The sequence below is a fragment of the Tyto alba genome, unplaced genomic scaffold (genome assembly GCF_018691265.1).
Source record: "Tyto alba isolate M040663 unplaced genomic scaffold, T.alba_DEE_v4.0 Super-Scaffold_8, whole genome shotgun sequence".
Classification (NCBI taxonomy): domain Eukaryota; kingdom Metazoa; phylum Chordata; class Aves; order Strigiformes; family Tytonidae; genus Tyto; species Tyto alba.
The window spans coordinates 9,193,782-9,218,678 of NW_024881329.1; the positions used below are offsets into that span (position 1 = coordinate 9,193,782).

A 24,897-nucleotide genomic window follows, 5' to 3' on the forward strand; every position below is an offset into this window, starting at 1 on the left:
TTTTTTTTTATTTATTTGTTTGTTTGCTGTTTTTTTTTTTCTTTTTGTTGTTGTTGCTGTTTTTTGTTTTAATTTAAAGAGGAGAAAAGGAGTAGTACTTCCCTTTCCTGCCTGCTTCTGTTCACACATAGACACACGTACTTCCCACAATAAAGGCACCCCTGTACTCCAGGCAGAGATTGGGCTGGACTGGGAACCTCACTGTATTTCCTGTAGACCAACCACCCCTTTCACCTAAGGTCAGCAAACATCTGTAGCCTCACTGTGGGAATCTGAGTAGTATTACTGTCAAATGACTAGTACAAACTGTGATCTCCTCCTAGGTGGAATGAATTATTTGTCCAAGATACTTGAGCATAATGCAATTTCTGAGACATCAAGGAACTTCATAGCTGTTGAGAATGTCTTGTAAGGGAAAGCATGACACTTGAGAAAAGTCAGAAACATAATGAAGAATTTCTCTTAAGTTTCTACTACCTGTTAGGGGTTTGGGTTTTTTGACAGTTTTTGTCTAGAACTTAAATAAATGTTTCCTGTTTGCTTTGTAGTGGTAGATCCCTTGCAATTCTCTTAAGCAATGAGCAGGAATGTTTTGTACTTTCTAATTCGATTGTGACTGAGTAGTACTCATTACATACAGACAATATCAAATACAGTACTTGTTGATTAGTACTTATAGCTAGCTTTTGTTACATGTAGAACAGTGTAACAAGCTCCTGTTAGTCTTTGTAGAGTTGTTATAAATTGTGTGATGGAAAGGAGGGGCAGATCAAACTATGTGTATTGGCCAGGTGGCAGTGCGAAGGTCAGGATGAAAGCTATCTGAGTTTTTAAGGTACATGATAAAGCAAGAGATTTATAGGTTAAGGCAATATCTTATTATATCAACTAGTATAGTTTTTTTAGAACATAAACACTTAAGGGGGGAGAAAAAGCTCTTACGTATATCTATAAACAGAAGCAACAAACTTCCAGCTGGAGTGGAACTAGAGAAAAATTTTCCTAATTTCTTTAGGTGTGAATGTGACAATCTGAGAGAAAAGGAAGCTGATACCTGTGAAATAAAGGCAATATTAGTAGGAGAGTAACAGAAGTGATAGATAATTATTTCTTGGTGGTGGGGAAAAGAACAGAGAAACAAGAAATTTCTTATCTTTAAAACACATAAAAAGAAAGGTGGAAGGGAAATTATAATATGCCACAAAAACGTCCAAATTAATTGGAATCCACTTGTATTGCCTGTGTCTTTAAGCCCATTTGCTGTTCTCACACTGTCATGACAAGTGCTGGCTGTGGCCTTACTTCTGCTGTCTACTCTTGCTGCTCATATGGTGTAAGGTGCCTTCATTCAGGTTGCCAAGAGAGATGCATGGTATTACTGGAGTATATGTCAAGGAGAGTAATTACTTAACTGAGTGGGAGGGCTGTATATAGTGCTTTCCTCTGTTGCACATTTTTCTGCTGAAATTCTGTTGACGGATGTCTAAAATCAGTGGGTTTTAGAGCTGTACTGAATTAAAGTCTTTCTGCAGTAGTATAGCTTAAATGGCAGTGGTGGACTGCGTATCAACGTAGTCCAGACTCTTGGAAACATTAATATTTCTGAGCTATCAAAAAAAAAAAAGAGAGAGAAAGCAAAAAACAATACAGGGAATCTCCAAGTATGCTGTTAGCAATACACTATAACTCACTATCTACTGGAATATACAACCACTAGGCAATTTTTAAATTCCTGTGAATCAAAAATATGGAAGTTCATAACAAAGCATCCTACATTGTAGAAAACAAAATACAGGTGAGCAGTTCTATTGCTATTTTATTTAAGACTGTTTTTCAAGCTGCTTAATCAAAAAGAAACTTCTTTGCCATAATAACCTCCTTCAACATATAAAAATAAGATATCCAAACCATTTATTCAAGAAAATATTTGATAAGTTGCTCATGCTGTTCTTTTATAACAAATAATTACTTCTGTAACATTAAGGTTATACAAGCTCTTTTTACTGTGAGACAGTTTTCATGAGAATAAATTGTCCAGACAAACATATCTACCATGTTTTATTTTTTTATGAAGTACTGTAAATGTCCCAAACCTCTCGAGATCTTTAGTATAAAAGCCACACTTAAATATACACAAAAGATCTTAAATATAACTGTTGAGATACAATCAAAAGTGTTTTTTTTCTCTCCTGTCAAATATCTGATGCAGAAGAATGATACAGGTTTTAATAAATAAACTAGTAAGTTATGATATGATGATATCTAGGAAAGCTATTCATTGCTGTATATATATATAAACGTCAGCATCTTTGTACCCTTCCCTGGGTATCTGAATGACAGTGGGTTGATCCTTTGATTTTTTACTCACTTGTAAAGACTTATTTCTTCTGTTTGTAAACAGACTTTTCAAAAACAGTATGAAGCTACTTAATGGAATTAAGCTAATCTACATGAGGAAGAGCTCCAGTATCATCATTTTATTTTAGACATTAAGTTAGCAGACATCCTCCAACCAGATAAGAAAACTCTTTTCATTATATATTGATCTGAATTCTGTGCAAATAGTTAACACACTGCATGTTGTTAATAGCATATTCCCAATACTTTTTTATTAGAGATGATAAATGAGCTGTAATATGGATTTTTTATTTATTTCAAGTAAATAAGATACCATATTCTTCTGCAGGAGTATTTATAGCTAAAAATGTAATTATTAAAAAAAACAAATTTTCATATGTTAAGATAGAGAAAATATTAATTCATGAGTATTTACAATCACCCATGTTTAAAAGCACTGCTAAGTTCTGTGTGCTTTATTTTATATTTCTATCAAGAAATGTACATTCTTCCCCTTAAACTTCTGCTTCTAGACATTTTACCGTGGCCTCAGGCTTGGTTTTAGACTCTTCTACCTTTTTTCCATTATTCTTTGTTTCCTTCTCAGGTGTTTTGTCATTTGACTTAGCCTCTTTGAGAGCAGTGGTTTCAACCATTTCTTTTTGCTGATTCTTATTTGAAAATGGGAAGGTTTTCTTATACCTTTAAATAGAAGAAGGGATAATAAAGCACAAACACTGACATAGTTTGGTAATATCACTCAAGAACTAAAGTGAAAAATGTCTAGAACAAACTTTCTTTGCCATACTCAAGCAACAGTCTCACAGAGAATAGTGGCATGATAGATCATTGTGCTTTTTCAAGCAGTGTAATTTTTAAATAAATATTTTTGTATTTTTTTAAAAAGCAGACCGTGTATATTCAGGATTCATGATAATAACAATAAAGCTACCTGGGCTAGGGTGTGAGAAATCTACACGACTTTTTAACAAGATGTAATAATGCACTGTGTTGAAGATCTTTACACATGACAAACCAGCTCAACAACTATTTTTTTCTGAACACAATCATAGTCCAAGAATGAAAACTTTTACCTTGAGTCTGACATAGAAAGAAACAAGAATAAAACTTCATAAACAGACTTATATACAAACAGATACACACTGCAGTGTTGCTATTTTGCCACAATTGGAAATGTTTCACACTAGGCATGACTGACTAATCAAAAATGAGTAATATTTGTCTTTGATTCTCTTTCTAAAATGGGGAATGACAACAGCAACAACAAATTTTATCTGCATAACAACAGGGTTTAGTATTCTTTTCTTTGCGCTACACAATTATGTCATTATCATTACTTCTCCGCTCTTTAGCTATATATTTAAAATATTACTTGGTTGTACACTAGGAGTTAACTCCATCCAAGAGGGAAAAAAAAAAAAGAAAAAAGAAAAACCTTACTTTTTGATATAGCAGACTGCTAGAACAACTGAAATAATGAAGAAGATGACTGCCAGTACGAGAAGTGCAATGGGGATACCTAGAGATGAAAGTGAGATAAGCATAGCGTTTTTATATGTACTTCTGACTTTCGAAAGGCTCATGAGCATAAATCCAGATTCTTCTAAAAACAGCCTAGTGTAAGAGGTACGTACACATCAACTCAAGAATCGAGATATTAGGAATTTCAAAATATTAGTTACTTCTGCTAATTTTTTTCAAGAGAGACTAAAAAAGGTATTTAGGTAATCACAGACAGATGTTTGTCTAATCTGCTCACTGGAGGATTTTTACAACCTGCTTAGAGAACACATTTTTGTGTTTAATTATCCCTACAGTTAGAATGCTTTCCCTCATATTTAGTCTATTTCTCAGTTGCTGTATATTAGGATTACTTATTCACACCTCATATCTCAAGAACACCTCCATTTTTGGAGAACAACAATTCTCCTTAAAACTTTCTTGGATTCTTTTATTTTTAAAAGCCTGCTAAGTTCTCCATTACTCAGAGCACATGGTGTTTGTTAAGACTTTCTCAGAAATGCATTTACCCCAAATCATATTAACCAGTATTAACTTCCACCATTTCATATTAAAATATTATCAAAAAGTATAAAAGAAGATCTTACTTCTACTTAAAAATTATTTTTAAATCCTCTGCCTTATAAGCTTTGCTTTTGCAAAACTAACACTCCTATTCTGCCCCCACATTCAGCTATATCAAAATGGATGCTGGAGTAGCAAACAAGTAGATCAGTAAACAGTTTTACTACTAACAGCTACGTAACTAGCTCTTCTAATTAAATAGCTACCATATATGGCTTTTACCTCCAAAGACACTGGCATCATTCTTAAAGGCAGCATGGGAAATGTAGTTAGGAGAGTCAGTTGGTGAGTATTCCTCTGGCATTTTTGTAGTAGTTCCCTCTGTCGGTAATATAGTTTCAGTTATACATATTACACGAAATCTTATATTTTTCAGGGATTTTTCTGACTCAATCAGATTGGGCACTGCTGTGATGTTCTCAGTCAAAACAGAACCTGAATATGCAGTCAAGTCAGTTGGTGTACTTGAAGGTAGTATTGTTGTTGTTGGATCTGGTTTACATGAATTAATCTGAACATCTGCAGCAGGGAAAGGAAATACAGAAGAGTTGTGTTGGGTGTTAGTATTGTACTTATAGTACACACGTTTATTGAAATTGTTTCTGTCATTCCCTCATGAAATTATTATTCGTGTATTCACAAAAGCCTTACCCAAATCAGGCATGCCTATTTCAAACACATGGCTACAACCCAGATTATGCACCTTTTATCATTACTCACATAATTAAGCATCTTTTTGAGCAAATGTGGTGCTCATTTCATAATTGCATGCCAATTAGAAGATTCTTTCTGAAAAATACTTAAAATAATAATGCATATAAAAAACAGTAATAAGAACTCCTGCAGAGGAGGAGACTTAACTGCAGATCCAAGACACAAAACAATTTCTATTATATTATGTATATGTTCAAAACATATGCATGCACTGTTGATACCTGGAACACTACTTTGATTTCCGGAAACAAAAGTAGGCCATAAAACTTTCTGGTAAACCAGACCACCACTGCGAGATAAAAAAAATGTGACATGATTCTAGTGGGGACAAGAAAGAAACAAACTTCCGGCACACTCAGAAATGAAGTAATTTAAATGATGTGAATTTTGTCTATATAAAAACGTGGGTGCAAGTGAACTTTTATATGTAAATGGAAAAGCTGAGTTCTGAATCAGGCTCATGTGAAAATATGAAAATTCTTCTTTCCTAGTGAAGTTCTATATTCTGTAAAGCTGCAAAATTTTACTAAAGTAACAAGCAGGTTACAACATAAATAAAAGGGAAATGACATATGTACTGTTCTCAAAATGAATCCCTGTGGGAAGCCTGATGACGCAATTACATTCAGAGTAAAATCTAAATGGCAAGGGCTTTTTACTTTTTCCACTACAGTTTTCAAGTGATTTTGGCATTTCTTTGGCACAAAGAGATTTTACAGAATGAGCTTCTGCCAAATATTTTGGGTTAGAAATGCCTAGAACAGGCAACAGTTTGACAATTTACATAAGGAAACGCAGAATCATCCCAATATTAAATATACATTAAGTTATTTTCTAACCATTCATGAAGCTTAGCTTTCTTCACATACTGTAGCAATATAATTTTTTTTGAATTAACGCTAAGCGAAGCAAGTCATTTGGAACTACTTGCTACGTCCTTAGCATGACATAACCTACCAGCATTTATGGTGCAGAATGACACGTATTTCATGCACTGAAACACCCTGTTGCATAGGGACAGAAGAAATAATAGCACCAATAGGAGCAGCTTCTTTTAGAGCATGTTGCCAGAGTAATCATTCATCTGTGCATTCATCAATAAAGCTATGGACTGTAGAGAAAAACTAAGCCAAATCATCTAAATTTTAACTTTACATCTTAGGTGATAAGTCAATTTTTAATGGTGCTTTCTCTCTGCAGCGCTTTCATACTAGCAGTCAGATAATTTGTAAACCAACTACTTGTATTACCTACCCTCCTTCACTGAAATGGCCAGGATCATGAACAAAGTCCCACTGGTGAAGGCACGGCCTTCTTCCTAAGAGCTTTATCCTCAGTGCCTTTGTAAACTCCAGTGTTCACAGTCACCAGACATAGTCTTAGGCCTTCATATCTTTGCATGGGCGTATCTTGCATATCAATTTTTTTCCTGCTCTTTCCAACCCTTGCTCACATATCTGTCCTGAAAAATTTCAGGAGTTTGTACATAATCTCTTGCTCTTGTTATCTAAAACTCATTGGCAAAGTTTAGGGACTGATTAGAAATAATTTATTGATCCTGTATATGGTCTAATTATTGGGTAGTTGTTACATAATAACCATACATATGGGACACTAACAGGAACACAATGCCTCTAGTTAAATACTCATTTTTAGTTAATACCACAGAAGTCGTCAAAAAACAATACTGATCTTTGCTCTAGATCTAGGGAGATCTAATTTGTATCAAGGCCCAAGTTCTGCTGTTTTATCTTCAGTCTGGAAATAGACAGTCAAGAATGAGGGGAAGGACCAGTCTTTTCACACATAAAATGATGCACATTAAAGGAAGCTGTTTGATTATATTGATAATAGATTGGGAACCTAGCTAATTTTATGGTGTCTCAGCTATTATAGCTTATATTTTAAATACATATAATGGATACATTTCCTTTTATCAAAAAACATTCAACATTTCCTGAAGTACACCCCTGACTCTTGGTATTTTTGCAAGAAAACACACCACACAGACACCCTGGTTAAAGATTCGATTCACTGTCTTTCAAATTAATGTGCCTAAATAATGAAAACATATTAAGAGCTTTGTGTTGACATTACACAATGGTAAAAGCAACTCTTCAAGAGCATTCATGGCAGCACCAAATTATTAATTTGGATTAACTGAACTGACCTTTTGTATTTATTGGAAGCTTTTTTCTCCCACAGAGCTAAGTACAGCTTGACAACATTTAAGAGTGCAGGGGAAAGGGCCAACAAATTATAAGAACTCACTCACTTGCTATGATTTTTTCACGCAGATATTAAAAAAGTAATAAAATCAAACCAAAATACAGAAAATGTAGTTGTCATGCTTACATACCTGAGGAATTGAAGCAGTAAACCTTAAATGTTTTAAAGAGTTCGGCATACCATAGCACTAGTCCAACGTTGCCTTTACCACATTTATTGTTGGATGTTATCCGAGGAATGACCACGAATCCATCTTTCACCCATCCATAGCTACAATAAAAAGCATCAGTCCTTTTTAGATTTATCACCAGCCTCAGATGTGTGTAAAGGCATTCACTGAAGGTAATGAAACACTAACTGATGTCATATACCTGCATGTTTCAAAGCCATGTTTCAAAGCCTTTTCAACTTGGTCTTTACTTGCCAACTGTAGATTCAGTTGATTACATGCATTACTTGCTTCTGAGAAATTCACTTTCTCCTCAAGGTAAATTCCTACACCTGTGATCCTGCAAGGTGAAAGAATGGAACCTGTAATTTAGACATAAATATTCAAGGTTAGTATTTGAATATTAACATCTATTCCTCATGAGGAATTTAAGATCACATTCAACTAAATTGAACATTGTTAAAAGTTTTAAGTTTGAGGATAGTAGAAAACTCATTTCTAGCAAAAAGACATACTTTAAAAATAGAACATATTTTCTTAACACAATAGTCTAGAATTTCAAGGGGTTTGGCTGTTATTATACTAAATGCATATACAGTTAGCATTTGAGCTGTTACCTGGATTCGGTTTCTTACTAAAGACTTTCTTATTTGTCATACTTATTCATCCAAAATGGGAAGTCTAATCATACAGGTTGTTTTTCCTTTTTTTTTAAAAATTAAAATTATAAAATTAACAGTTGCACTGAGGCACTGATTCTGGCAGTACACTACTCCACCACTCTTACCACCATGAGTTCTATCAAAGGTAATATATATAATTTTTCATGTAATTAATATACCAATAAGGAAATATACATATAACGATTTTATCATTCCTAATTTTCTTTTTTTTTTTTTTTTCCCTAGCTTGGCATGATGCTTCCACGCCCCAGCCACTGTTAGGTGTTCAATTTACTGAGTGCTTAGCAGGCAGCAGGAAAAGAGGAGATAGGCTGGGTGAATTTATGACACTTTCCCCATTCCTCTCCCATAGGTGGTTATCCAGTTTTTTTAGGTAGCCACAGCTGGCACACTATTCATGACACCTGCACCAGGAAATGCATAGCTTAGGTATGATTACACCTTCTCTACTTTCTTAGCCTGTGTCAAGGACATAGGACAGAATTCAGGATTTTACACAGACAAGGAGAAAGGATATTACTCTCTTGCCTCCAAATTTCACCTGAAGCATATACTGGAAAAAAATTTTTTTCTTTTTGAGTTACATGGAGTAACTGCCATATTAAATTAAACATTTCAACATTTCAATGCAAACATTTCAGATAACCAACAGCTACAGGTGTTAATTCCTTGCTCAACATACTTTCTGACTGTGTGCTCACCAGGTATGTACACTAATGCATGCTTCATAAAATCTATGCATCAGAATACAGGTGATCCAGAAAGTCTCAAGGCTGGATGAACTGATCCCTGCAGAACCACCCATGACTTCTTAGCAACAGAGGTTAAGGTGAATTTTATGAATTAAAAGATAGAACTAGCAGCCAATCCACTCCCATAGTGAGAAGGCGATAAGATGTCTAAGCTTGTGTGGAGTGCTAAAAGAAAGGCAGGCTTTTCACTCCTGCTCCCTCTGGCTGTGGTGGGGTTGGAAATGGCTGTGGTAAAGGATGCATCTCTGGTGTGTCCCTACATTTAGTTTAATTGGACTTAAATGTTTGGTAGAGCAATCGTTGAATTAGCAGCAATGGAGGCTGTGGCCTCCCATTAACGCTTCCTGGTATGGTGTAGACACAGGCACATGGTGAGCCACTGAACACTTGAGCAGTCCCCATTGCCAAATCATAGCTGCATCCAGCCCTGTCTTGAACATACGACAAGCCCAAACATATTGCATGAGGATGCAGAGAAGCCCTGTTGCTCAGTGAAGATGTGTGTGTAGGTACCAAGGACCTCAAGTCTATCCAAGTAGTCCCCATGTGAAGATGATTCACACTGTCAGACGTCTTCCTTTCAGCCAGCCTGTCTTCATGAACGCCCTCTTGTATGTCTTCATTTTGGCCAAAGTACTTCTGTGTCAGAGAGGTCAAACACTGGAACAGGCTTCCCGGAGAGGTGGCAATGCCCCAGGCCTGTCAGTGTTTAAGAGGCTTTTGAACAATGCCCTTATCAGCATGCTTTAACTTTTGGTCAGCCCTGAATTGGTCAGGCAGTTGGACTAGATGATGGCTGTAGGTACCTTCCAAATGAAAACCTATTCTATTCTATTCTATTCTATTCTATTCTATTCTATTCTATTCTATTCTATTCTATTCTATTCTATTCTATTCTATTCTATTCTATTCTATTCTATTCTATTCTATTCTATTCTATTCTATTCTATTCTATTCTATTCTATTCTATTCTATTCTATTCTATTCTATTCTATTCTATTCTGTTCTGTTCTGTTCTGTTCTGTTCTGTTCTGTTCTGTTCTGTTCTGTTCTGTTCTGTTCTGTTCTGTTCTGTTCCAGTGTTAAGTTTTCTTGATTTTCTTTTACTAACAGGCAATTATCCTGGTCCTCTTGAGAACCATTTCTGGTTTCCTGAATAACTCCCTGTCTCAGCTGCTGAGGTACAACATCTCACAATTCCTCTTAGTTTTCAAGACCTCATTCCTCCTCTATGGTTTATGCCTAATTCCTTTCCTCCCTTACTACTTTTAATGCTCATACTTCACTTTTACTCTTATTGCTTACTCAATTATTTTCCTACCTTTAGATTTGAACTAATAGAACTTTTGAAAAATGCAATGTTGAGAATGAAAGATTTTCAATGACCAACTTTACAAATGTCAAATAAAGCTGAGCAGCTAACTTAATGGATTTTCCTGAAACCTTAGAAAGCTGCCTAGATACTCAAAAATTGTTACAGTCTTTAGTCATTCAATTACAGGACAAATATTTTTTCATGAGAATTGCATGATAGATACATAGCATAATATAAAAATTCCGTACCAGAAAACTAAGTCTTAAGTGACAAGAAAAGTGAATGTAGGACGTGGACCAAAGTTGTACCTTAGAATTCGCTAAGATTTTTAAAACAAAATGGTGAAGTACAAGAAATATTTTGGCAAAGTTATCAGCTTCAATCTAAATTTCAGATGGTTTTCAGTGTGAGGAAGAAATCCAGAAAGAGAACAGTAGCCTCTTCAAGTCTTTTCATCACTTCTTAAATCACCCCTGAACTCTGTTCTAAAGATGACTGAGTTTATACGGGAGACAGACTGATCCTTTAGAAGCATATTATCCTTTTTGGTCCGCAAGCTGCACATAGCTGTACTTTATGCTTTGCTCTATTTAGTTAACCTATTAATAATGGGTCATTCTCCTCAGTATTTGGATCTTGTGTGAAAAATCTGTTTACTGAGAAATGTGGGAAGACCTAGACAGAAGAATCTCACAACAAGACAAAGTTGTCATAGGACAGGAAGAAAATAATTCAAGTTTTTTAAGCTATGGGTATTGGCTTTACTGCACATTATTTTTTCTCTTTGTGGGGAGGCTGTTGTTGTTATCTCTTTGCCTTGTGCAAAGCCTTCACTCTGATTTACTAGAGAGAGTTTCCTTTGGCTGCTGATGTCAGTGAGCAGCAAGAATGAGGCTGTTCCACAAGGAAGAAGGAGCTGGATGCCGAGGGCGACCGCAGCACAGTCAGGACAGTGACCTCAGTGACCATGGCACCTGAACAGGACCACAGTGGTGACAGTGACACGTTTCACTGGCAGGCCCAGAAAAAGCAAGACAATGAGTCAGATGCAGGGTTCATCCAGAAAGTCCACCTGGGAACAGCAGAATATGGTGCTACCTATAATATATGCCTGAAATCCATTCTGGAGACAAGGCTACCTACAACCTAAGTCCAGAGTCCATCCGTGAAGCACAGTCAGTAAGTCATTACAGGAGAGCACAGGGAATGCTACAACACACTTTGCATTAAAGATAGCATTTTACCATAGACACACAGAACTAGTTTCATGCATGTTTTGCTCTCTGAGGATTGTACAAAACTGTTTGCTGTGGCATTTTAAGTAATACAAAGTAAAAACCACATTTCAATAGATCTGAACTTAATCCTAAATGCAATACCGAATCTTTAAAACAACAAGTTCTGTAGCATTTAGACAATAATGCTACAGCATTTAGACAGTACTTAAATTAGGTTAACAATGAAAGTTCCCCTATATGCTAGAGTAGTCTTTCTTGCACTGTATTCTCAAAACCCTGTGGTTTCTGATGCCAGAAACACACTTAAACACACACTCTTCCCCCCATTTCAGTTTGCAAATCTAGTACTTTACTGTCCAACTAGGAGACTTTAAAAAGCGGAACTTTACCTACCTGTTATAAAGTAATTTTGAGCCATGAATGTCATAACCCAGATGAAAAACACTGCTGAGGTGACTCCAAAATAAGTTGCCATTGTCACCAACTTGGAAAACTAAGAAATTCAAGGTGATTTTCTCCCGTGCTAGGAAAAGTTAAGGTACTGGATACTGTCAGACAAGCTTTGAGATGATTTCTTGAAAGCAACTTCAGTTGTCACTGCACTGCTTCATAGAAAGAATGTCAGAGCAAATGTGTTGACTGTCCCACTCAAAGGTGAGGTCACTGACTGGAAATCCCTAACTACCCTTTACACTTTCTTTCATGTAGGGCTTTCTGGAAAATTTAACTACTGCTGACTCAGAAAACACAGCTGAGGAAGGGAGATAAGACTGTTAGACTGCTAAATCAGTAAACACTTTGAAAGAAGTTTTTATTTTACTATTTTTTCCTGTTTTACCAATTAACAGCTCATTACTCATGTTGTCTATTCATCTGGTAAATAAAATGAGTTCTCTATTGTATCACAGCATACCAGGCAGGATTTTTCTTTGCCTTTGCCTTCCTTTGCCTTACTGTTCCAATGCAAAAATAGGTACCATAACACAGAGATAATGATACCTAGTTTTGAACAGATTTGGAGATACACTACTGTGAATAGGATTTCTTGTGAGACTGTAGGGACAGAGGTGCGACCCAGTCCCTTCACTGCTGCCTTCTGAGAAGTTCCGAAAACTAGTGATTCCAATAGACTGATTCAAAGCACAGATGATCCTCATAGATATAATTTAGAAAACCTTCAGGAAGCCTTAGCAAAGAAATTTTTTTTTTTTTTTTTTTTTTTTTTTTTTTTTTTTTTTTGCAGAGAATCCAACAAACACAGAGCAGGAATACAGTTCAAGAGACCAGCTAGTTCCCTTTACTGTCAGTAGGATCAGCTGTATTTGTATTATTCCTGACAGATGTTTTTCTAACCTGTTCCTGAAGACTTTCAGTGACAAATTTCTAACACTTCCTCAAATGCTCACTTCCAGCGCTTCACTGTCCTTTACTGTTAAAAGGTATTCCCTAGTCTAAACTGAATTATCCATACCATGGTGTAAACATATAATTTATTTTCTTGTTGGAAATGGACATGGAAAATAATTAATTCCCTTATGTTTTGCAACAATTTGTATTTAGTTATACCTCTGCTCCCACTCATCTTTCAGCTAAGAAACCCAGCTTGCTCCCTCTTTCTCTCTAGCTGAAGCCTTGCCAATGCCAAGTACCAGTTAATAAATTACCTGCTTATACAGTTCAGAATGGTATGAGCCTTTTTTTGTAACAGGATGATTTTTTTTTACATCATGTTCAGTGTGTGATTCAGTAAACTTTCAGATGTCTTACATCCCCTGGCTGTCATCAAGGTCCTGTAAACACAAGTGTAACAGTAGCTACCTCTTTAAACTGTGGTTTGCATTGTAGAAAGTTCCCACTTAATATATCACAATAGTATTAACTTTTATGTGGGCACAGCCCAAATCTCTTACAGCAGCATATAACATGGTTATGGGTATACTGTAACATAGACAGGCATCTACAGGGCCAAGCGGAGAATGCTGTGGGTTAATGAAATGATGTCTCCATTAGCAACAAAGAAAGGAAAATTTGGTTGTGTTTGGGCTGTGGTTTGGAACTGAATGTTGGTAAAGCTCCTTGAGATCTTAAGACAAATTTCTTGCTCCAATCTCTATTCACTCCTTTATTGTGTTGTACTTACCTGCCTCTACAAAGTGATGGCAATCTGAGGTACTGTAATCAGACTTACTCTCACTGAAGCAAGTTCTAAGTAGATTCACTTGCATTTACAATGTAGGAGCTGGAGCTAATAGTTACTTTGTAGCTCTCATGGACTAGTGGGCTGGGGCTGTAAAACACCAAAAACATTAAACAAAATCTTGCCATCTCCATCCTCACCTTGAGCTGCTAAGTACTACCTATCATGAAAACTAATCAAAAGCTGGGTTTAAAATTTCATGCTAATTGTCCTTCCAAGTTTTAAAACTTTGTGCCTATTATCCTCACTGCAGCGAAGTTCCTTTAGTCAAACTGTCCATGTTATTGATGTTTAATAGGATTTTTCTCCAGAAAAGTGAGATAAACACCTTTGTAACATCAAACAGAACAAATAAGCTCCTTCATATCGTTTTGTAAGAGCAAATTACAGATTAGGAGAGGGAAAAAAAATTTAGAATGATAAAGCAAGACTGAAATAACCCTTTTTTTTTTTTAGTCAGCTTCTTTGTTTTTACATTTCAGTTGTTCTAAAACTGTGTGGAAGATCACTTACCTGGACTGTAACAGTATAAAAGGTCTTTAACCTGTCTGTGGGTCTTAACTTGTGTGGTGAAAAAGCATCAGTCCCATACTGGATGTTTAATTAGCATTTGACCTAAATACTCATAGTAACCTACAAGGAAAACTCCCAGCATCTCATGCCAGCATGTTTAAAATGCTGATGAGGACTGCTAAACTTTTGATATGCGAGAACAGACTTAACTGTTCTCTACTATCATTTCTAAAGGAACCTTGCTGCCTGGACAACAAGAGAGGAAATAAGTTTTAAAAAAAATGTTTATGTGGAAAATACAAATATCAGGGTCTCTTCCTGGTAATAGTCATTCCTTTCAAGGTTGTTGCTGTCCCAAAGATTTTATCCCTGACACAGATCATCAGAGATTTAAAAGCAATACTTCTGTTCCTTGTGGAAATTGAGCATTTTCTCCTTCCCACTGGTCTGGCAGTTCAGCCCTCCACAAAACCCAGGCTTTCCAGAACTCCCAAGCCTACAAGAACACAAAGCAAATAAAGAATCCTAACCTTTAGTTACAGATCTCCCTTGTGGCTTTCTGTGTTCAACCTCCTCAGTGACAGGCAGCCTCCCTCTGAGGCAGGATTTAAACTCTCTCCAGGATATTTCAGTTTCCTCTCTCATCTTGTTTCTAGGGTATGACAAGGATGACCCTGCTTACACACACTTTCTCTACCGAAACAAGAGTTTGCTTGCTTCTTCTGCATCATTTTCCTGAAGAACTGAAAGACTAAGAACAAGAGCTTTGGTATGTGTAACATAGCACTACATTATGCAGTATAGACAAGGCATTATTGATTTCATAAGAACATAGCCATTTATAGGCAGACAGAGTGCATGTAAAAAACAAATCTTAAAGGTAGCAACACTGAGGACTTTGAAACCATACTTTTATTTCAAAACTCAAGTATGTGATACTATACAGTACAATACCAGCACACTTGTGCAAAATCTTACAATATTACAGATTTAAATATGATACACAAAAATAGTGCCCTTTTAAAATTCCTTTTACTAGAAACATCTGTGCTGTGCAGGAAAAACAATAAACGTGTCTTGTTAAAGCAGAAAAATAAATATTGCACCTCAAGAAAACTATTTCAGTGTAAATAGCATAAATAATAGATCTATTTCTTGTTATCAGATGTGATCTTTGAACACAGAAGAGCTTGGGTTTTTTTTTCCAGATAAAGCAAACTAATATTGAACAGATAAAATTACATTTAGAATAGTTTTTGATCTCAATCTAGTTTCCTAATAAAAAATGTTGTCTTCATTAACTAACTGCAAAATATAAGTAAAAATATTTAATGTGCTGTTAGTCATTGTGGTTCATTATTTTTAGTGGACAGTTTGCTCAAAGTAGTTATAAAAAGAACAACCAGGTTTTTTTAAAAATAAACTTCTTCTTTTCATCCCCATTAAAATCTCTTGCCTCTTTCAGTCCATTCCCCACAAAAATTAATAACTTTGTGGCTAAATTATACTTGCCTTAGACATGCAAGTAGTTCTGTTCAAATCAGTACAGCTACTTATGGAAATTCACCTTTGTGCACTGAGTCCACAAAAAGCCAGTGTGCTGAATTTCAAGAGAGGGTGGAGATCTTGTTCACCCACTGACCAGAAAAAACTTAGCACATGCTTAACATTAAGCAGTTCAAGAGCACTATTGATATCACTAACTTTCTATATGAAAGACTAACTTTCTTAAAGTGAGGTGTTGGACCCGTATCAGTGCAGATGTAAATAAGAGCGAATTAATTCAATTATAGGTATTGTTAATAATTTTTCCTTGGTGCAGCCCAACATTTCTACAATCAAATAATCAAATATGTGCCATAATTTCTGACATAGAGGATTCTGAATATTCAGGACTATTTACCTTCAATTTTTATTGCCTTATTATCAATGCTGTTTGTGAAGAATATTAAGTTGAAGAAGGTGATTTTAATAAAGAAGTATTCAAAGATCAATTGATAAGTTTCTTCAAATACTGAAAAAGTATGTGAAATGTCACAGTAGTTCTTCACAGTCAGATATTCTAACTGAACCAAACAGATACCAAGTAATTTGCAGGAAACCTTCTGTGTTAATCTTTACCAATTACAATTTTAGACCAAATGACACTTTCCCATTATCCTTTTTGAACTTCCTTAAGCACACTATTCCTCATTAATATATACTTTAAAATAAAAAACAAACCTCCCAACTGCTTCTAGATTTCCCCCCATCCAAAAAAAAAAAAAAGTGGTGGTTGGCTTATTTGTTTAATTAATTAATTAATTAATTAATTTTTCTTTCCTTTCTCCATATAAATGTCTCTTAAGAAACATGTGGCTAAAGACGTAACAAACAAAACTCACCAGCAGGATATTTGTTACTAGTGCCAGATATGTGAATTAAATTTCTGACTGAGTTAGAAACCTGTTTTCTTTGATAGTCAGCTTGAAGTTCAGTGTTGACACCAAAAGAAAACAAGACAATACTAACTGCATCTGAACTGAAATTACAGTACTTCATAACATACTTGTCCTTCAGCTGGTAAACAGACCTGTTAATCAGTCAGAAAATGCCAGAATAACGCAAGACATGAGTGCAATCAAGTGTCACACTGATTTTGATATTGTAGTTAGATTCAAGCATATAGCTACGGAAAGACGAACATAGTTCATCTTCAATCAGAAGTGATGTTCAGCAGGTACATACGGTATACCTTAAGTGACACGCATTTTGGTCTCAGCCCTATGTGGTGTGGTTTTTTACAGATAATGGCTTCACCATTTTGAAATTGCTTGTCTAAAAATTTCAGTCTTTAACATTCTTGTGTAAGAACTCACAACTCCTAAGTAGGCAGAACTGTTAAAAAATCTGAGCAAAAGATTCGTCTATCATGACCTGATGGTTTAGCTTTGAAAACGTATCAGAACAGTTATATACTTGGCATCAGATTCTGAAAATGAACTACTAAAAACATGCAGTGACCTCTTCAAAGTCCTCAGTGCTTTCATGTCTCAATTCATCTAGGCACTGATAGGGTTTTGACTGTACTCAGAACTGTGTTCCTAATGCAGATTTCAAAGAATATCTATTTCCAGCATTAGCAGTAGGACAGAGTCCACTTAATATGATGACCTGTACTCACAGGTTTGAAGACACTGCTTTTTTCTCTCTCTTTTTTTTTTTTAAATAAAGAATTGAAGATTGCTTCCCACATCCAAGACTGCTGTGTTTTGGGCTTAGGCAACACATCTAATCTGCCAGACAGCAGATACTTTATGCTGTAGCCAGTAGTGACTCTGAGTGGCATATACAAATTTGTTGTCAAGTATGTCCCTTTGATATATCATAAGTGCCCAGATTAAGCTGACTGTGCCACCTCTGCCTCATTTTAGGTTTTGGTATGTATCCCATTTAAAAAAAAAAAAAAAGTGGTGGTCCCATTCTTAAAGTAAATTATAAAACACATTTATGTACGTACTTAGTATTCCATTTAAATAATCATAGAGATAATTCCTCATATTAAATTACTCTATCAGCAAGGCATTTGATCTGATAATATAATTCTAACCTTCTATAGAAGAGCTTCTATTTCTACCCAATAATAATGAATAAAGAAATGAATTAGACTCTTAAAACCCACAGGACTTAAATGTCATTAGTACTTCAACAATCACCAATATATTCAGGAAATGCAAGGTAAAGCACTAACTGCAAATGCAGGTTTTACATTTTTCTTCAAAATAATAGCAGAGATGTCAATGTGTTGTGCAAATCATTCTTTTAAATGTCTTGCTGGTTTCTGATTACTGCCATAACCTTATCATGATTCAATATTACTTTATTTGTACCAATCATTTACAATAAGAGGACAGACAGGGTTATTTATCAGATTGTCATTTTGGCAAGGTATGTTTATAGGTATCCCCAAACCTGATGGTGCGGAGTAACTCACCTGTCTAACAGATCATATTTAACAACCATAAGGATGACCAAGCACTACCTTTAACAACTGTGTTCTAATACGTGTACTTGCTCAGGTACCATAAATATGTGGTTGTTCCTTTATTATTCAGTGCGTTGCTCATGCTGAAATCCTGAGTTCCACCAGGAATGTTGATGGGCAGCAGAACAGCTGGCCTTCCCTTCAGGTGCCTCTGATTTTTCATCACAGGAGTTGTATGAATGGTAGATTCCCAACACCACAGCAAAAATGATTATCGCAGCCACTACAAGCCATACCACATTCCAGTGTTTACACAGTTTGGGGTACAGTATATGTAAATAATTAATGATGACTTCAAGTCTGCTGTAAAATTAAAAGGAAACTGTTATATATTAATCATATGCAAATTTATTATCTTAAGCTTTTCAGTTTGAGAAGTTTCATAGATGTATGGTGCACCATCTTTCTTCCAAATACAAATACTCTGTCAAAGAAGAATCAGACTGTTAAGTTCTTTTAAGAAGAGCCATACGCTCAGATATGGGTGATATTTGCAAGATGGCTGAAGACTGTAAACTTGACTTCTCCCACCTGTCAACTGGCAATCTCAGAGCTTGATATGATGTAAAATTCTGCACTGTTCATAGCCTGCTCAACTAAGCTAAACATCACAACATGTTGTAAACATTTCTTCTTAAGAGTTTCATGATTAGTGAGATGGCTGCTCTCCTGAACATGACTGAAATCTCAAATTAACAGATGCTTATAATCACAATGGTTATGGAATGGAAATTAATTCTTCTGCATCAGGTATGGATCCCTACATTAGATCGGGACTGAACGTATTATTTACTTTGGCCAGTATTCAATTCCTATCTAATGCAAAAGACTCTCTGCTTTTAAAATGCAGGAAATTGCAGGTATACTGAATTGGGTTGTAGAACCACTGAGGAGACTTAATAATTAACTCCAAGAAAAGTTGAAAATTTCAGTAAAGTTTTCCAGTTAGGCACCAAATGCCTCAGGTAAGACAATAAGCAGATTATTCAAAAGTCCCCAGTACAGACAAAGAGCATTTGGGTACAGATGAATGCAATAAACATGTCCCTGCTGAAAGGCAGGAACTCCAGCATAGTGCTGTTCTGCTGCACCTACACAGATTCCAGAGGGAGCAAACACCTGCCTGTTCAAGTCAGAGCAAGTCCAACATATCTGAGGAGCTTGTCTTAATTTGCATTCACCTTGTAGATGTACTGAAAGACTGACCTGTGAATACCCTTTAGGAATGACATATGGGACAAATATGGGCATCAGATTCCTGAATTACAACTTTCATGAGACAATGCATGCTTACTGAGAGAGTCGTTCTGGCATCTAAAAACTTTTGTGAAATATTTTTTACCTCACATCAAAACCAAACCCTGTCAAAATGAGGCATCTTGATGTCAACATACAATTTTAGTTGAAATATCAACAAAAAAAGTTTTGCATTTTGCATCTATGTTATCAAAGAATATGCTTCTGTGAAAATACTTTTATTTAAAATATGCTTCCCTAGACTGGAAGAAAACATGTCAAAATAATAGTATAAAACACTTGGTTGGGTATCACATAAAGAAAAAAGTGGCTCCTCTTGTATGGACATACTACACCACTGTCTCACCTGCTTTTCAGGTTTTTTATTTCATCTTCATTTTCACTTTCTTCATGTTCATCATGACTTTCTTTTGGTGTCTCTTCATCTTCTTCCTTCAGTTCCTGAAGTTCTTTGGTTTTCTTCAAGCCTTCCTGATAGCTTTAACACAAAAAACATTTTTCTTAGTTTAACATGCTGTATAAGCCTGTTCTTATGTAATGAAAAATTAGCTTTATGTTTTGTTACGTGCAATAAAACACAAGTAGCAGTGTGGCAGCACTTGGACAACAGTAAAAATTAGCTAAAGACCACAAGTATGGCACACTAACAGCCACCCTTCCTTAACAGAGGATTACATTAGCTCTGTTACCAAACTTATCATCTTGTAAAAGAGGTTACAGTCCTCAGTAGAACACAACTTTTGTCTATAGTAAAAAAGTTGGGAAATATTTCTCTATTATTTTTTTAATCATTTTGAACATCTTCTAAATATTTTTTTTTCCTGGAGAATAAATGTAAATCAGTTATAAAGATAGATGGCTTGTTGGATTCTGCAGAGAGGATCAAAATTTTTGTCTCACTCTTCACATAGTGCGAGGTTCTTTACTTGACATTCAGAAACAGATCCCAAAGCTGTAAATAGCCCCAAAAACATGCTGTGTAAAGCACTTTGTGGCACAAATTACATGAGTCTACTACAAGAGTTGATACTTTTTACTCATTTCCATGTACGCTTTTCAGAATAAACATTGTAGAAAGTTGTTTTGGATTATCCTATCATGAAGCAGAACACTATTGACATAAGAACACCCACCCAACTCAGAATCTGTGATACAACTGCTCTCCCAAAGGTTGGCTAACATTAATGAAAATGAATAGCTGCAATGCAAATGCAATGAGTGAAGCTCACTCGCATTATTTCCCATATTGCTTCAATCATGACCATCTTCTAGGAGCTCATATTGATTATGTCTCTCATTTTGCATTTAAAATTACATTATAAAAACATACATCCTCATCTGGTAGCACATATTTACAGATTTAGTTCAGATAAAATCTTCCCACCCTTTGTTATATGCTTCCTCCTCTATCTTGGCTTTAGTTTCAGGATTGATCTCTTCCAACACACTCTGTGTCAGCACAGAAGTAGAGGTTTCACAGTCAGGCTCTCCATTAGTCTTTCCACTGCCAAGACAAAAGAAAGACAAATAGAAAATAACACCGCTGAAATGTACTGTATTTGGAGTATACTAATGAACAAGAACAATCACACACAATTTTGTGACTCTTGATTTTTCTTCTTCAATGTATGTTGAAGAAATGCAATGTCTTTCAACATAAAAAAATTAAATAATAAGCAAAATTTTAGTTTCAAAATGCTGTAATTCAAGAATGGTAATTAATATTTTTCTAAGGTATTAAAACTTGCATTTTGTTTCTTCTTTAAAAAAGAAAAGAGCATTTGGTTCCTGGCTTATCCATGGCATTTATTTGTTATTCTTGAAAACAATTCCATCGACTTTCTAAAAGTCATCTTAGAAATTGTAGCCTGCTACATCAGTGGAAGACAACAGAAATAATACCAAATACTAATTTAACAAAACATTTTTCTTATTTGCCTGTTAGGTATTCCTCTCTGCTGACTTTATATGCTGCACAGGTTAAAAAAATACAAACACATACACAGCTTTTGTCACAAAAACTTCTCTTAAGTAAAAGCTTTGAGTATTTAGCCTAAAGATAAGCCTTTGTATATTGCTCTCTTTCTGCAGTGCTCACCTGCCTCATTTAAGTCTGGGACAAAGAGTTTATGTGATTTAGACACAACTTCGCAAATCTATCAAAGTCAATGTTTAATAAGCTCAACAGTGGATCCCATTTCAACTTTGAGAATCTAACACTTTCTGTAGGCTTTATTTTTCTGGCACTAAAACAAATGGCAGAATAATTCATCCTGATTGACACCATCTGTGAGCAATGGATTTTCTCTTGGGAAGTTGGATTAACAGTAGACATTTTCACTTGTACTTTAAACAAATCATAAATATAAACATGAATGCTTAAATATACAAAACTCTGCTGAACTATATGATTTCACACTACTATAGCAGCTGGCCCATGCATACATACTTATGCTCAAACTTGAATTTCATGTTCTACTTCCTTTACTTGATAACATGATTTGTTTTCTTAAGAACCAGTAAGAACCACTGATAAGGGCTTTGGGGGTTTTTTTGTTTTCCAGAATTTCTGTATGGTTTCAAAGGACGGTCTATATCTTGCAGCATTCTGCTGAATTGTAACAGCTAGTGTCATAGTTCACTGGTTTTATTTGCATATTTGCATTCTTAATAAAGCACAGAGATAAAACAAAGACATAAGATAAATTTTGTCCTGCCTCAGCACTGATATTATATACATGAAATTCAATATTCTGTACTGATGTGAGATCTACATATTTTAAAGCTTTTAATTTGCATATTTAAAGTAGCCTAACAAACTTTAATTGAAATTAGTATTGCAGATATTTTATTGTGATATTGTAAACAGTTTAAAAGACCAAAGTAGTAATAGTAGGAACAACAACAAAAATCAATGGGATGTTTTAGTAAGTTTTACTTCTGAACCATTAGCAAGCAACTTTCTTAGAACGTGCAACATTTCCTGACAAGGAGAAGTATTTGAAAATGGGCACGACAATTTTTTATTTTTGCTTTCTAGGCTGATTGTACATACGAATAAAGTATATATACACACGGGTTTGCAAATGCAACAGCACCTGTATCCATAATGGTAACTGTTTATAAAGATGTGGAGCAGCTTGAGTATGTCTTCTGTTCTCATTCCAGTCTCACATGTTTTCATCTTGTCCACCTTTGTATTCTATTACTGCTGGGGCTTTACATTTCAATAACTTGTATTAAATTAAATTACATGTCTACATGAATTTCAACTGGAAGAACTTAAGAGTTCTTTCTAGAAATGTGTAGATGCACATGCTTTCCAGCAGAGCAATTCTTTGCTTTCCTTGTTCATATAACTATTATTTTGCTCTGAAAGTAGTACTGTTTAAAACCGTGGAATGACTCAGGGAACTATTACAGAAAATGGGTAACAACAGCACACCTTAATCCAGCCAGGACATCTAGACTAATGGTAAGTAATATAGAGTCAAAAGGGCAAATGTTTTAGTAAAAAATATTTTTGCAATATATAGGTACCAGAAAAATACAGATGTTGAGGTATTTGCTTGTTACTTGGCTGAAAAAAAAAAATCTCCTCTTCCATATCTCTATTTTTTAATTTTAAAATGCAAATTTCTCTGGCTGTTAAAACTAAAATCTCAAGTTGTTAAAACTAAAATCTCAAACCTAATGCTTTAATTTAGTTGAATGTTCAGTTTATAAAAAAAAAAAAACCAAACTATTAAATTTAACCATTGTTTTTACTTATGCAAAATTTTGATGATCTAATATTATGGTTTTGAATCATAATACTTTTTAATTTCATATGCTTATTCATATAAATTTAAAAACCTACATGACACTGGATATCATAGCATTTCAAGATACGATTCTTACCAGCTGGCCACATGTTGCAAAGGCAAGGGCAGAACACAAACTTCTATTAGTGGGATAGTCAAGTTAAGGAATATTCGTACCCAGGGTTGCTCATGGCCAACTTTAGATACAGCATTAATATGTTCCAAAAAACATATTTTTAAAAAGTCACATGCATTGTATGAAATGCTCTTAGTTTTGTCAAGTTGTGAAGGCAGGCCTACTCAAATGTGCAAATGTATAATCTTCTGCCGTGTTTTTTACTTGATGAGTTCTAATGATCATTGCAGGCTTGATTTAGTTCTGAGATACTGCTTGTAAACTCTTTGAACATGAAAAGAACAATATGATGGTGACATGAAGTTACCAGACCACAAATCAACCCAAACCAATATCGTGTCACTGATTTCAATACCATATACTTTGGTATAACTTCTGTTAGGAAAGATACAAATTATATCATTTTAATTTCATACTAGAATTTAATAAGTAATGAGATGACCTAGAGAAAACTCACTTTTCTAAAAGTGCTGGCAGAACAGGAGTAGATGTTAGATTGCTCCTTCCATTACTAGGTGATTCAGACTGTAAGTGAAAAACAGAAATAAGTGTTACATCCATTAATTAATTTAAAATGAGTTTTCAGTAAAATGACAAAGTCAATGTGCTGCTTAGCTTTTCCCACACCCATGAGCAAGGTATCTTTAATATGGAGCTTCCAAATTACCCCTACTAGCCACAGAAAACAATGGACTTGTAGACTAAGAAGAATTTTCTGCGCCATTCCCTTCTACCCTGCTTTTTTTCCCCAGAAGTCTGTCTTCTTCATATACTGATCACTGAACTGTGAAATTACTCTATTGCTTCTCTCCATATTATCCTATGAACATTAATTTGTTGGCTGAGTTTTTAATGGATAATTTTAAACAAAAATAAATCATAAATCATGGTAAATAAAAATCCTTGGTTCCTGAAACAATTGACTCTGAGTACATAATTACCAAATTTCACAGCTTGTTTTCTTAAATCTAAAGTGGATTTAGCTTCTCAGCAAACCCCCTCATTTAAATAGCCTTACATTTTTAACAGAAAACTGCATAATTTCAGGTTATGTGCCATCATAGCTCATCTCTGAACAGTTGGTATGCCTTGCAGTTTTCCTCCAAAGCATTTATATAGATTTATTAGGTTCAGACTAGATTCTTATTTCATTTATTAAAATCTTATAAACAAAAAGTCAAGGCAGAGGCTGATAGCTCCACTAATCCCGGATCATCACAGAACCTCTATATCTGTACCACATACATTTCTGTACATTAATTACATATTTTTTCTGTTTAGTGGAGTTTCTGGAAATGAAGAGAAGCAGTCCAATCATCTTCTATGGTTTCTAGTTAAAATTTCTCTCCTATGGTGGACAACTATTTTTACTACTTTCCTGTGCAGTACTACAGATTAAAAGGCCAGTTGCCTCAATTAATGTC

General features: G+C 35.1%; 2 protein-coding genes across 3 annotated transcripts in view; both read right to left on the reverse strand.

Annotated features, from left to right (window-relative positions):
• Positions 1 to 2,462: 2,462 nt before the first annotated feature.
• On the reverse strand, positions 2,463 to 12,191 carry LYVE1 (lymphatic vessel endothelial hyaluronan receptor 1). Its single transcript, XM_009966904.2, has 6 exons — positions 11,937 to 12,191; positions 7,758 to 7,917; positions 7,517 to 7,656; positions 4,666 to 4,962; positions 3,799 to 3,877; positions 2,463 to 3,039 (listed from the first exon to the last, which is right to left on the reverse strand). The coding sequence occupies exons 1-6, from the start codon at positions 12,016 to 12,018 to the stop codon at positions 2,853 to 2,855; spliced, it is 945 nt and encodes a 314-aa protein (XP_009965206.2). The 5' UTR covers positions 12,019 to 12,191; the 3' UTR covers positions 2,463 to 2,852.
• A 3,006-nt stretch (positions 12,192 to 15,197) lies between these two features.
• Positions 15,198 to 24,897, reverse strand: part of IRAG1 (inositol 1,4,5-triphosphate receptor associated 1) — a 76,241-nt gene continuing 66,541 nt past the window's right edge. For both annotated transcript variants that reach the window (XM_033006991.2, XM_033006990.2), the window contains 4 exons: positions 23,931 to 23,998; positions 20,919 to 21,038; positions 19,881 to 20,012; positions 15,198 to 18,580 (listed from right to left, as the gene is read on the reverse strand). In XM_033006991.2, the coding sequence (XP_032862882.1) occupies positions 18,340 to 18,580; positions 19,881 to 20,012; positions 20,919 to 21,038; positions 23,931 to 23,998 (561 nt within the window). In that variant the 3' untranslated portion in view covers positions 15,198 to 18,339. The remainder of the gene's footprint in view (positions 18,581 to 19,880; positions 20,013 to 20,918; positions 21,039 to 23,930; positions 23,999 to 24,897) is intronic.